This window comes from Tachysurus vachellii, chromosome 14, assembly GCF_030014155.1.
Source record: "Tachysurus vachellii isolate PV-2020 chromosome 14, HZAU_Pvac_v1, whole genome shotgun sequence".
In the NCBI taxonomy this organism is placed as follows: Eukaryota; Metazoa; Chordata; class Actinopteri; order Siluriformes; family Bagridae; genus Tachysurus; species Tachysurus vachellii.
The window spans coordinates 11,577,431-11,591,614 of record NC_083473.1 but is presented as its reverse complement, the minus strand read 5'-3'; the positions used below and the strand labels follow the sequence as shown (position 1 = coordinate 11,591,614).

Sequence of the window (14,184 nt, the reverse complement as noted above, 5' to 3'; positions counted from 1 at the left end):
AAGAAGCAATTATGTTCAACTTGGATGTTAAAGTTTAATAAAGATGGTATTTCTCTGTTTATACAGGAAGTATGTGTGTTATAAGAGTTTGTTGTAAGGTCAGCATTAAAGCTCACAATGTAACTTCACTGGTTTGTTATATTATATATAGCATAATGTCATCCACAGGCCATATGATTTTAGCATAATTATAGCAAGACCTAACGTCATGAAATGGGGGTGTTTTCATGGATAAAATTCAGACCCAAATGCAGGGATAGATAAAAGCATGATTTAAAATTGTAAGAATGTTTTCCTGCGCCATTATATTGTCACTTCACTAATGTCCTCCTTGTTGGTTCCTAACAAGTTTACAAAAATCAAGAACATAATGAATAATAAGTAGTAACAATTTCTTCACATGCAGGCCATAATTTAAAAAGCCTCTTGTGTTGGTGATTTTTGAACAACGGAAGTTACAGAATGAGGAAATATGTGTGAGACTGTGAAATCCTGTACATAAAACTTGTTATTCGCTCTACTAAATTTCGATATTGCAGAATAAACATAATGTGATGCTGTCTTAGTTTACTACCATCGGCTTGCTATTTCATTTGTCCTACATTTGCTCACGGCATCTCATTCACTCGTGGTTCTAACTGATCTATCTAACTGATCTTTCGAACTATCTCACAGTTATCATTAACCTGTTGGTTAAAAATTAGTCACAGCATTTGTACGTACGTATTCAACTATTTGAATATTAGACTGTTACATTCCAGAAATGCAATGCTTGGGAAAAAAAGGCAATGCTTATCAAAAACATTGCAAAACATGTTTTCTAATGCATGATTGTTATAGAAAAACCTAGACAACCTGACAGTTTGAAACTACTTAAGAGTTCCTAAACTTGGTATATTTGCTATTTGGTATAACAAAGATTCACAGATGAATCTGACAGGTAGAAATATATCAGAATCTTAGCTGGACATTAATAAATGCATCATTAACAGCTAAATATCCCAAAATATGAAGCAATGCCTACTATATGAATGGGGTGGCATCATTCTCTTGATATCGTTCTCAGTTCCCTGATGTTGTTGAAAATAAATACTAAGTGCAAGTTTTTTTTGACATATTCTCTTCTAATTCTTTATTGTAGTAACCAGAGAGACATTTGAATTTTATTTGTTTGTTTGTTTGTTTTTTACACAGAATAATTCTTCAGTGATCTTTAAATATGAAAATCATTTGAGTAAACTGAGTTGATGGGACTTTCTTGGGGTCTATGCTGCAGTTATGTACAGTATGTGGGGTTATATAAGCAGTCAAATTGGGTTCTTTTGACCAGCAGCAATGAAAGTAGGATGGAACAGGAAGTGTTCGTATGCTGCAAAACTGCTGAAAGAAACACTGCAAACATAGAAGTGGTTTCAGCCTCTGTTCTTCATATTCTCAGTATAATCTGAATATGAAAAGGAAACCACAACAACTAGGTGAATCTAAAACATGTCTAGAACCCAGTTACTAAATTCCATTTTAAGTGGTTCTGTAAAACCCTTGTAGATGCAACCAGATTACATGTGATTTTACACTAACAGGGGATTTAAAATGAATATCAGGATTTTTGATGGGGATTCAGATGCATATAAGATCATTCAGAGAAGTGGAAGATCAGAAATAAAAAGTTTTACTGGCTTGAATACATATGTTGTTACACAACCGCACTATTGTTCTTACAATTACATCTGTGCTGTCATCATAAGAGTCGTCCCTGATCTCCTGATATAGACAAAAGCCATTCAAACATACAGTTACTGTAAAGACATAACTTTACTAAAGCATCAGATGCCTCCAGATAATAATGACATTTAAAAAAAAACAACACTGAAACATGGGTCATTCCTGGAACACTGGTTACACTGAGACCTGGTGGTCTTTCAAAAGAAAGGCTTTGTTGTACACGCATACTTCCCTTTTAGCTGTTAGAAAGCCGCATACACTGTTTAAAAAAACGTGAGTGTGTGTTGGTTGTGGTGTGAGATCTGGAGGCCTGTAGTGAGGAGGCGGAACTAAAGGCCATCAGCAGTGACTGCTTAGAGCTCGATGGCGCTCCACCCAGCACTGTATATTCAAAAACTTTCTTCCTTTATTTCACTGTAGACCTCACACACTCCTGGACGGTCTGTGACTGCGAGCTTCTTTATTTCTTTATATATACACACACATATATAATAATATACACATATATACATATATATTTGAGCGAACTCGAGCTGTGCGTCCTCACAGAAAACAAACTTTTACCGGGACATATGAGGCTTCCCCGGTCAGCTGGACTCAAACAGGCATCATGACGCGGCATTCGTTAAGAATATTACTTCCTGCGACTCTCTTGATCCTGTGTTTGCTTACTCAGGTAGGTATATGTTATTTATTTATTTATTTATTTAAATAACAAACTATTTTACAGGGACACATTTGACCGAGCAGGACTAGAGAACGATGTAATGATTCACATCTCGACATGTGCACCTGTTCTATCAGGTAAAGCGCTATGGAGTTACAGCTCCATCATTGTTTACGCACAGGTTAAACGTGTAAAAGCGCTTGGAAAAGTAGACGAAACACTATCGTTACAGCTCTAAAATGGATTTTGAAGGGTTTAAAACGATCAAACGTACTTCAAAGTTTTGATTCTGTACTAGGTACATGTCTGATCCTTTGTATCTTTTGCATGGGATTGTGAAAGTGTAGCTTTACGCATGATATAACAACATCATCTGAATGTGTACAATAAAACCCATAGTGGATGAAACCAGATGACAGTGTACATAAAAGACAGCAAAAAAATTATATTACCGGCATGTTACTTCCATGCATGCTAAAGTATAATATATTAAATAACTGATAGTTGCATCTACTTGTGAAGTAAAGCACATTTTGTAGTTCGGGTAAATGCAGGAGCTTCACAGACTTTACTTATTAGCTTGTCTTCTAGCTGTAAGCTGACAACCCTTAAAGTCTGTTAGTGTTTTCTATGTATAAAACCTATAAAACACCGGGTTCTGGGATTGTAAAATGTTATGTGAAATGTTCATGTCATTTTAGGGCACCGGTGAAGTTTATATAAATTAACTTAGAAAAAAAGGGAACCGAAAGGTTTCAGCGGTTGCTTTCTGATCCCTGACCTTGCAAATAAGTGAATGATTGTTTCCCGGCAACAAATTGTGTTATACAAACCTTCATGTTAATGAACTTTTTTAAACCTAAATAGATCATTTGGTTGTTTAGTCTTCAAATTCTGAAGGGAATAGAATTTGACAGACGGTAGATTTCTTAAATCTGTTTCCTTTGGACAACAGGAAATCATTTGAGATAGAAATCACTTGATTCTAAAGAAGCTACAATTGTGATAACTGAAGTTGTTGATTGTGGTGGGAAACAGTTTCATGCATCTTTGTGCATATGGTTGGTACTGTATATGGCACCAGGAGCTTTTGCAGAATAGAGTAAGTCCTGGCAGAGTAACCCTTGAGTAATCCTTGGATAAATTTATGCCGAACATTTCAACTAAAATTATTTCATATCATATAAGTACATTGAACAAGAATGTCATGAGAGTGTCCTGCTATGGAAGGAAAAGTTTGAAATTAGGCCTCTCTCCTGGTGTTCATCAACAGATAATTGATATACTATAATACTGATCTACTGATATACTAATATATAGTATACAATACTATATTGATGAACTAATATAAAGGAGTATATAGACCCTCACATTTTTTGTGTTCATTGTCTGTTAACAGTGGTCATTACTGTGCTAAAAGAATATATTATGAATGTGAATATGAAATCAAAGTGGTTAGCAATTAAAAGCAGTGGTAGCTTCAGCTTTAAGTTCTGGGCTCATTATCTGACGAGATCAAATGTCAGGACCATTAACTCTAAACGTTTCGGTTCTATGCCGTCTTTGTATCCTGTCTTAATTGTCGGTTACTTTGACTAACGGGGTCTTTTGAGAGAAATGTAATCTTAACTGAAAAAGGACACTTCGTCTTTATTTAAAATAATAACATGCAGATCAAGGTTGCATTGCTTAATTCACAGCAGTATTCAGTACGAACAAGCAGCAAAACTGGGTCAGTTCAGGAGAAACAATTGCCCTTCACTGCAACTCTGAACAGGTGATTTGGGTTCACTGGGGTGTGTGATAAAACCTCAAGCCTCTGTTTCTTTGCTGCTATACTTCTATTGCTTGATTGTTTGGCACTTTGCTGGATAGAGACACATGCACTGAAACCTACTGTATAAGTTAGTATGTTAGTAGATTTAGTATATCAAAGGGTAAAAAGACATTTGTTGGTAGCGGGTGTATAACTGCTAAAATTCTTGCCTTTGTTTGCCTTTAATGGGTGATAGGTAAAGGACAAATGTCATTATGCTTTGTGCAACTGCTTTGTGAGTATTCAGTGAATCTTAATTTTAAGAAGATGCTAACAGTGCAGTGTTAGGAACAGGAGTCATTGCTGATACATAAGAAAACATGTTCAAAACTTACTAACACAATGAAGTGTTGCCTTGCGAAGGACAGGGATCTGAGGATACCTCGCATCTGTCATTTCTGTGACAGGCTCTGAATATAATGGACCCTTGGCCAGGATGATGGAATAAACAACGTGGCATGTTTTTTTTTGTTGCTTATTCTCTTTCAGCTATTTCTAATATGTGTGATAAGTACCAGTTTGAATATTAATTAAAATGGATGTCTAAAGTTTAGTCTAAAGAAATGTCCTCTGGGCTTTATTTTTTGTAATTATTACTGTAAATCTAATCACCTATAAGAAGCAGGGGATTTAACACAGCAGTGGTGTGACCTGGCCTTTTAAATCAGCTGAATTCAGATCTCTAGGACTTAATGGCACATGAAGGAAGACCATCCAGTGTCTAATTTCCGTGGAGAAATCTTGGTGCATTGTGAATTTGTCAATTGCCATTTCCATAATAGTTTTTCCCTGGGCATAACAGCTACTTTGTAAACCATGTGGGCATTTGAAGTCAGACGGAATGTTGCACTGCTTTGCATAAAACCCTTTGAAAGGTTTATGTTTTACTTAGAATCCAACGTCATCAATGTAGGGAAATATGTGCTTGTAGTTATATCTTTAAATCAACATGAATTCTCAGAACTGTATCTATTAAGAGGAGAAAGAGTCTTTGTATTATTGTTTTTTTACTGAATCATAGTTAAAGTTCAAAGCTGGGGTCAGGAAAGTAGCTTATCACTGGCATATCAACAATCAGTGTCCAGATAGGTACATTGTGTGATGAGGAAAGAACAAGGAAATAAAGTGCTCAGTACCTGAGCTCAGTATTGCAGATTTACATATGCATGCCTACTTAAGTTACAAAGCAGAAGCATGACTCCTAAAAAGAGAGGTAAAACAAGGAACAGTCAAAGCTAACTGCAGACATAATTGTACTAGACACAAAAAGAACAAACATCAATGATCACATAGAAAGGTTTAGACCTGGTCTGATATGTTTTTATTATGCTGAATCTATGCTTTTATTTGCCTTCCTCATTTGCATGATTATCTGATGGTATATCATTCTCACGGTCTTGTACTGATGAGTTTTCCATCTGTGTGGAAGTTTTCCCATTGGTACAGTAGAACAGCTGATGTGGTTAAAACAACCTAGTAAACTATTTCTAGTGTTTAGCCTACAGCATGGGTCATTTTTTTTAAATACAGGTTTGTTGATTTAGACTGAATTTGCATTAAAGAAGATATTCAGCTACAATGCAGTGTCCTCAGTGCCAACACATTTCATGTAGATGCAATTCACCTAATGTCTGTTTCACTCATAGGAGAACCAGTAAAAATGCTGTTTACGGTAATATGAGGAAGTCTGTGAGTTGGGCCTCTTTATTTCTTCTCTTTATGTGAAAGTAACCATATCTATTTTTAGCCTATTTGAATAAATTATACTAAAAAACTGATGGCTGTGTAGTGCTTATTCTCACTATATGACTTTGTTACCGTTTTTTTACTTTTACTACATAGTGTCTATGCCTTATATATCTAGAACAGCTTTAGACCAAATAATAATTCTTTTTTACAGCCTTTGACAAATTTAACACAATGCATGTGGTTATTTTAAAGGCTGTACAGTGAAACGCTTTACATTACTGTGCAGTAGATTAGAATGAATTAATATTGTAAAAGACCAAGCTTGAACAGAAAAGCAAGTGGCAAAAAAAATTAAATTAAAAAATAAAAAACAAAAAACACCACTATCACCACCAAACAAAAACCTTGTGCATTGAAGGGTCTTGTAGTACAGTGGATTGAATTAACCGAAACTTCATGTTTTGTTGAGATGGCATGTACTTCCTCATTGTTTGGGATCCAAAAATGATTTTTTTTTTCTAAAAGCATGTGAGCAGAGGACTATTGAACTGTCTATGAGAAGTTAAGTTTATAAATACAAGTTAAAGAGGATTTGTAGTTGCTGACACCCAAAACATTACAGTTTAAAAATTGATTAAAAATCGATTATTAAAAACAGTGAATTAGACAAATCTCAGAAAGAAAATTTAAAAAGCATATTAAAAACATGTCTCACTGGCACTGAAACCCACAGGAATTCAAATGGATAAAATGGATAAAAATTTTTTTTTACTTTCATAATTTCACCAGAGTGTCTAGGAACTTATAAATGGTCATCAGTGACTTCCTGTTACAGGAAGTTATTTGCAGTTACAGTTTATTATTCATTTATTATTCAATTCATTTATTAAAAGAAAAATATCTATAAATGAAATTATGTCCTTCGTTAGTAATACAATGGCAATAAAATTGACTACACATTAACTACACTGAAGAATCTCATAGCCACTGTTATGGCAATAATGAAAAAGTTGACTATATTTGGAATGAGCCTGTCTGGAAGAAGGCGTAAGTGTATTTTCCCCAACACACAGCGAAGAGGATATTTATAGAAGTGAATATTTCTCCAAGGATCTTAGTTGGGGATTTGAAAAATATACTAGCATTTTGGGATCACCTAGTCTCCAAATCTACAAATAAACAGCAAAGTCCATGTAACAAACTGTTTGGAAGGTATGCATATTTTCTTTCATCTAATTACAAGTTCTAGGATTCGCTAGAGACTTGTGATGAGACAAACTAGAGATTTTGACAACTTATACTCAAGGTGGGTTTTATTACTGTACATGAAAAAACAGCTAGATACAGCACCCCTTGTGCAGAGAGGAATAAGGGCCTTGCTCAAGGGCCTAACAGTGGCAGCTTGGCATTGCTGTGGCTTGAACCCTGACCTTCTGATCAACAGCCACCTCCTTACTTCTTGAACGTCTTAAGCCACCACTTCCCTCTTTTGTGTTGACAGAAATAGGTAAAAATCTAAAGAACTAAATACCAGTGTTCCAACAATTTTTGACTATTTGACAAAAGGCTTGTGGATGCCTTTTTATAACACCTGTAAGCACTTCTTGAACATCAGAACTTTTGGAAAAGACAAGTAAGTTATGGATATGTGTGCAATGCTATGTAAATATGTTTTAAGTCTGAACAATGGGAAGTAAGCTGATTTCACTGTCAGTTTCCATTTATGTTTGTACTAAAATTATGCCGTATTGTATACAGGTTTGACGGGTTCAATATGTGCGGTACAATTTGGGTGTGATACATGATCCTGAGAGCGAACAAAAGAAGTGGAGTTGATTCCTCCAGGAAGCTGTTTGATTATCCATAAACAAAGTGGAACAGAATGGCATGCCTTTGTTTTACCTGGATTGACATCTTCCAGGAAGTTGGAACAAAAATTGGAAATTCTACATCTACACAGTAATGAAAAGTTTTGGGAGCATGTGTCAGAGTCCTTGGTTGGATCCTGTTCCCTGTTTTGAATGTGCAACCATGTGTAACTGTTAGAGATACTTTTTCTATTGTTGACTAAATTTTAAGGAATTGTATGATGTTCCCTCTTTTGTCTCTCTGGTTGACAATAATTGGCCACACTACACAAAAATGTAGTTTGGGAAGGGAACATGCATTTGTGCATGAAAAACAATTTTATTGTTGAGTGAATGATGGTATAAACAGTTTGACTATTTACAGTACTACATTCACTTTACTAACAACATAATACCTTCCTAATGATTTTGTTGTTGTTGTTGGATGTTTTAAAACTTTTAAATCAGCACTGTATTATCAGGTAGTATTTACTGCCTGTCAGCTCCAAGGTCAAAGGTTAATTGGCTTTTCTTATTTCCAACTTTATAGGTTAAATCAAAAGCTGAAGGGTCCTTTTGGTTGTTCCTCTACGCAATCCTTAAAGATTCTGTGTTTTCTTAAAGAAACCTGATTTGATTTCATTATGATTTGTCCTTTTTGTACTTGCCAAAATCAAGTGACTGACAGTTTTCGTGATAAATAAGGAAATTGGAACACAGTAAGATCATTTATAGAGACATTTGCATTGATGCACAGTGGTGAACACATGCCCGGAATTGAGGAAGTAGCTGTTCATTCACTTGGGTAATGTGTTATGCATTAAAAATGTCTAATACAAAATCCCTCTCTTGTTTGTAATAAGTTAAAGGCTATATGGCTAGTATTAATATAAAACCATCTTTTAACAAACAATTAGTGCTAAGGTTATAAAAATATTGGCACCCAGGCGATATTAACAGCACTGAGTAGCTTAGAGACCACTAAAAACAGATCTTGCACCATCCTTATATGCTCAACCTAGAAAGCTATTTTATATTTTAGGTTTATGTCTGGACAGCTTTCTTAAATTCAGACAACATTCTGTTTTCATTTAGATGCATGTTAAGGGTTAACTGAGTTAAAGCATAAAGAGAAAGATTCGTTTAAAAATTTTATAGAGCCTGTCATAATACTGGAATCAACAGTGTTATATAAGTAACACATGACAACATGAAAACCTACAGAAAACACTCATATTCTTTATGTTTTATACTGTAACTACTCTATTTTAACTTCCTTATTGACAAATGTGTGTGTGAGTGTGTGTTAGTGTGTGACGGAGAGGCAACTAAAATTGAGGAACATTTGAGGAACATTTCTCAGACCAAAAAACAGTCTCTCAATAGCAGAAAATCCAACATTTATTCTGCAGATAAACTGCTGTAAACGTCACTTACGTATTAGTAATTCTGAAATCAAATTGCTAAGGTGAGATGCAAAACAGTGGCTGTCTGAGCAATATAGTCTGCCAGCTATTTATACACTGGCACTCAATGTCAAAAATGAAGTAGACATTGGGCACATTTTTCTAACATTATACAATTCCTACTATTAGATGTGACATACATGCAATACCAAGTGTGTTGTCTATAAAATAACTGATAAGGCATCATATTCCTAACCACTAAGTAAAGAGTTTTAGTGTTTAAATAAAACATTCTTTATTGGTATTTGCCACTAAACATGCAAACTATGTCAGCTAATCTGTCATGTACCCTGTCATGCTAATAACACTTTAAAAGACTACACTGGGTTCTACTTCTGTTAACCAAGCACAGGAATCTGAGGCTACACTAGGGATAGGCTCACGCAACCTGGACAATTGAAGATTTAAAAAAGACATTGACAAACTGTCCAGTTTTGGTGAGTCTGTGCCAGCGTAGCCTAGATTCCTGTTTTTGGCTGAAAGGAGTGGAACCTGAAGTGGCTTTCTGCTGTTGGAGGGGATCCATCTTAAGGTTTTCCATGTTAAAATATGTTGAGATGCTTTTTTAATAATACTTTTTGTAAAAAATTGTTATTTAAGTTATTGTAGCCTTCTTAGCTGGAAGCAGTCTGACCATTCCCCTCTGACTTCCCATCAAAAACAGTTTCCACATAGAAATTCAGCTTACTGGGTGATTTTATCTTTTCACAGTATTCTGTGTAATCTCTTGAGGCTTGTGTGTGAAAATTTTGAAATGTTTAGCATCAACAACCATGCCATGCTTAGGGTGACAGATCACATTTTTGCCTCATTCTCAAGCTTTTGACCTGTATTTGATTTAATGTATGACTGGCTGATTGGATAACTGGATGAATGAGCAGGATTCCTATAACATTTACAGTAACATCATAAGGGCCTTGCTCAGGGGCCCAACAGTGGCAGCTTGGTGGACCTGAGATCGAACTCACGACCTTTCGATTGGTGGCCCAACACCTTAACCACTAGGTTACCAAACAAGATTATCTCACAATATAAATTCCGCATACAGCTAAATCATTTAACAGCTAGTTTTAATTTCTTTGTAAATAAAGCAATAAATAATTTTACAAATGCACGTTGCCCTTATGAGGCTCTGAAGCCGTTCTTTTCTTTACCAAGTGTGAGCTAGTTGAAAGTTAGAGAACTGAGCAATGGGTACAGTCTGGGTAGTGCTAATGATGTTACTCTAATGATCAACTATGAATAGACTTAATTAAAATGTAATACAATGTGAGAGTTCTATTTAAATGATATTGTATAAGCCTATATATAAAAGTTTACATCTCAAAATTGTCATTAAAAATGGAGATTTTATTTTATTTTACTGAGATTTAGTTTTCTCTTCATCTAAACCATCTATCCACCCATTTAATGTGTGTAGATTATATTTTTAAAGCCAGTGTTGAAATTTGATACTCGGTAGAAAACTATAAACACTAGGTGCCCTTTCTGCTGTCCTTTCTCTTTCTCAAAAGTTACAGTTCTCCGAAAGGGTTTTAAACCATACAAAATTCATTATTATATCTTTGGCAACATCAACAAGTACTTAATATTTATTGTTAAATATCTATAAGTATGTTGTAACAATTGTAGTCATTCGCAGTAGAGCGTAATAGTCCTTATGAAAATGCTATACATAGCTCAACATTATATCAGCATGTTCTGTGACCTTCATAAAGAATAGAGTATTGAGTTCGAGTCAGGGCAGAGCAGTGGAAAGGGGTCAGGAGGGTCGGCAGCGACGCAAGGCTCTTTGAGAACAGTCGTTGTGGGAAGTGGCAATTGTGGCATTAGTATGATGCTCTTCCTGTTCTCTGTATGCCAAGGCAATGCTACACACCCATTGTGTGAGTCTGGACTACATCTAATATTCAATAAATAATCTTTACACTGATTGTTCTACTGAAAAAAATGACAACGTGAACCGATTGTGGTAGATGAATTTGTTTAATATTTACCAGTCTAGTAAATAGACCGCTCATTGAGTGACATTGTTGGCATGTTTGTAAAAGGCCTTTCAATTCAATTTTCTATTAACGATTAAAGATAAATAATAGGCCTCTGTTGTTTATAACAATGAAGCTGTTATATGTTCGCATTAAAGATTCATTATGATTTTATACATTATTTCCGAATTTTTTTATGTAGTATCAGTAGCGAGTAACTGATCAGTGCTTTGTAGCAACAAAATCGGACTGTTTTCTTTAAACAGAATATTAAAAGAATCACAATTTTAGATTAGAATATGTTGGTTAGTTTAGTTTGTACTCATTTAATTAGCTACCTTGTCTGATTGCAGTAATGATTTTAACTATATCTACTACATTTGTATGACATTCAAAGACTGGTTTTAATGGAAACTGTATCTGTCTGTTAGACATGCTTGATACAGACCACAGAATACTCTTTAGAAACACTGTGTCATGATCACACAGGTTTTTCTCCTTTTCTTTTTACCCTGCCATCATTGGCGTCTTTCACTTCAGGACACCATTAATGGGTTTAATGTTGCTGAAAACACCTTATTGTTCTTTACCAACCCATCCAGTTAAAGGTTATTTTATGTTGATTGGACTTGTTGGACTTTTTTCATTACAGAATTATAGGTTTGGTTCTAAGGATGAAGTTACAGGTCTAGTCTGCTAGTTGATGCTGACAGTTTGCTATTTTGTTTAGGTGAAACCTAGGGTTTTGTGTTTGCACTCTGTTGATGTGTTTGTTGTCAGAAATAAATGTGCTGTGGTGAAGGCAGAATGGCAGAAAAGCATATAGCATGCAAATTTGGCCAGTTTCGACCTTGTTTTGGTCCAGATGGGGGCCTCTGAAAACCACCTCCTAGAGAAGATGCAGGTCGAAAATACTTTTACTGTACTGTATAAACCTGTAAGTGCATTGATTTCTTTAATTCTCCTGCAACATAGTACCTTATTTAGAAAAACAAGCTTTGCAAAGTTAGAGCTTTGAAGAGAAACCCATCTTTCAAATTATTAAAGATGTGATTGCTTGTAATGTGATTAAATATAATTAGCATGTGTACACTTACACATTTAAAACCACGAGGTGAAAATGTCTTTTGGTCAAAGTCTTTGACATCTTTCTTTTACACATCTATATCTCCACATTAGACTATTATATGTAGCGGAAGTCTTGGTGCTAACATACTCCACTAAAAAACTGACATAAACTATAGTTACATAACAATGACTCATTTGTTGTATGTTATTTCAACCAATAAGCTTTTATATATGATAAATAAATCTTATAAATGATATTATGATCCTATCTCGTTACAAACACATCATTGTGCCACTCTGTAAACACTCAGTTTTAGATTTGCTTGCAGGCAATCACCTAACATACTAAGCTATCCACATCTCTTTACAATCTATTTATTCATACTCAGCTCTTTTATTTAGTTTTTTGCTGCTCTGCATCAAGGTTCTTATGAAAATTCCAAACACTATAATTTTGTTGTAACGTGTCACAGTCATAAAAAAAAAAGAGATGCAAATGTTGAAGTCAGTCCTAGTGTCTGGTACTACAAGGTGTTAAGGCGTTCAGATGTTTTTTTACTCCTTGACGTTGGGCTCCAAGCTGACGGACAACATATTCAGGTGGTTTGTATTCAGTTCAAATAGAAAGGGAGTCAAATAGCAAATTCTGCTCTGTATTAGTAGGTGTCCAATTATATAGTAGTGTCTAAATTTCTATACTCCTGCTGCATACTAAATTGTTGCTAACTTGAGGTGAGATGCTATTTATAAAATGTTCAACATTGGAATAAAGGCCTCTGTGTAACATCCTGGAGTTTACCTGCTTATTTAAATATTCAGACTAAAAGTTCAGAAAAATTTATTAATCCTTGCTACCTTTTGATTACTATATTGAGTTCTGGAGCAATATATTGAGCTTTTTATTTATTCACTTATTTTTGTTTTTCTTCATCTCTTTTTCAGAGCTCAGAAGTGGATGCTCAAAGTAAGTCATTTGAAAAAGTGTTATCTTCTATATTTTTCTATAAAAGGATGAAGTTATGTGTTGAGGTTTCCTTTAATGTCACCCCAGGATAGCTTAGTTTTGCAGTGTGACACAGAGTCTTCATTCAGTGGAAAGTGAGCCAGGAAATTGTGAGCAAGCAGTATTTTGTGATGGATAATCTGTGATTAGAAAGTCACTAAGTAGGAGGTTATGATTGAATACTGGAAGGAAGCAGATAACAAACCTGGGAGAGTTAAATATTTATTAATAAAATATTAGTCATTTAAATTAGGCATTTTCTTGCTTTGTCAGCTGCAGCCTGATGAAGCTCAGCAGTGCCACCTGCTGGCACAAAACAATCACATGATACGAACGCTTGTGTGTGCTTGTGTTAGGAAAAGTCTGATTTCACATGTGCATAATGACAGTGTGATTGGTTGATTCAAGAATACTTGTTTTTATGTTCTTTCAATATCTGAGAATTTGGCCCTATTTAAACATCACATTTATTAGTTTTTATAGTAATATCATATGCAGACCTCTTTTAAAACAATTCAGGTAAAATCAGTTAAACTACAAAAAGTTCTACAGTGAAAAAAAAATAAATGAACACTAAAAATATCATGTTTAACACATATATACAGACCCTTTATTATTACAACATTAAAGCATCACTGGGCTAAATCTATATCTATATAAGTTTGGCTGATCAGATTGATGATGACATCAGCAGCAATTAGTCTAATAATAGTCTTATAGAGTAGTCAGTTTCCTCTTTTTTATTTCATATTTAATCTAATTTGTAGTATGGCCATGCCATAAATGATGTCCTAAGATATGTTGTCCTCCAAGTCGGCTCTTTAATGTAGCTGAGTTGCAGTCGTTTTCAGTGCAGAACAATCATTTACATATCATGGCAGACTCAACTGACTACCAAAATTGATATTACTCACTCAAAAA

At 34.8% G+C, this 14,184-nt stretch overlaps 1 protein-coding gene across 1 annotated transcript in view; it reads left to right on the top strand.

Moving 5' to 3' along the window:
- The first annotated feature begins 2,140 nt into the window (after positions 1 to 2,140).
- Positions 2,141 to 14,184, top strand: part of LOC132857166 (fibronectin-like) — a 34,882-nt gene continuing 22,838 nt past the window's right edge. Inside the window, exons 1-2 of the mRNA XM_060887166.1 lie at positions 2,141 to 2,398; positions 13,203 to 13,224. Of these exons, the coding sequence (XP_060743149.1) occupies positions 2,333 to 2,398; positions 13,203 to 13,224 (88 nt within the window). The 5' untranslated portion in view covers positions 2,141 to 2,332. The remainder of the gene's footprint in view (positions 2,399 to 13,202; positions 13,225 to 14,184) is intronic.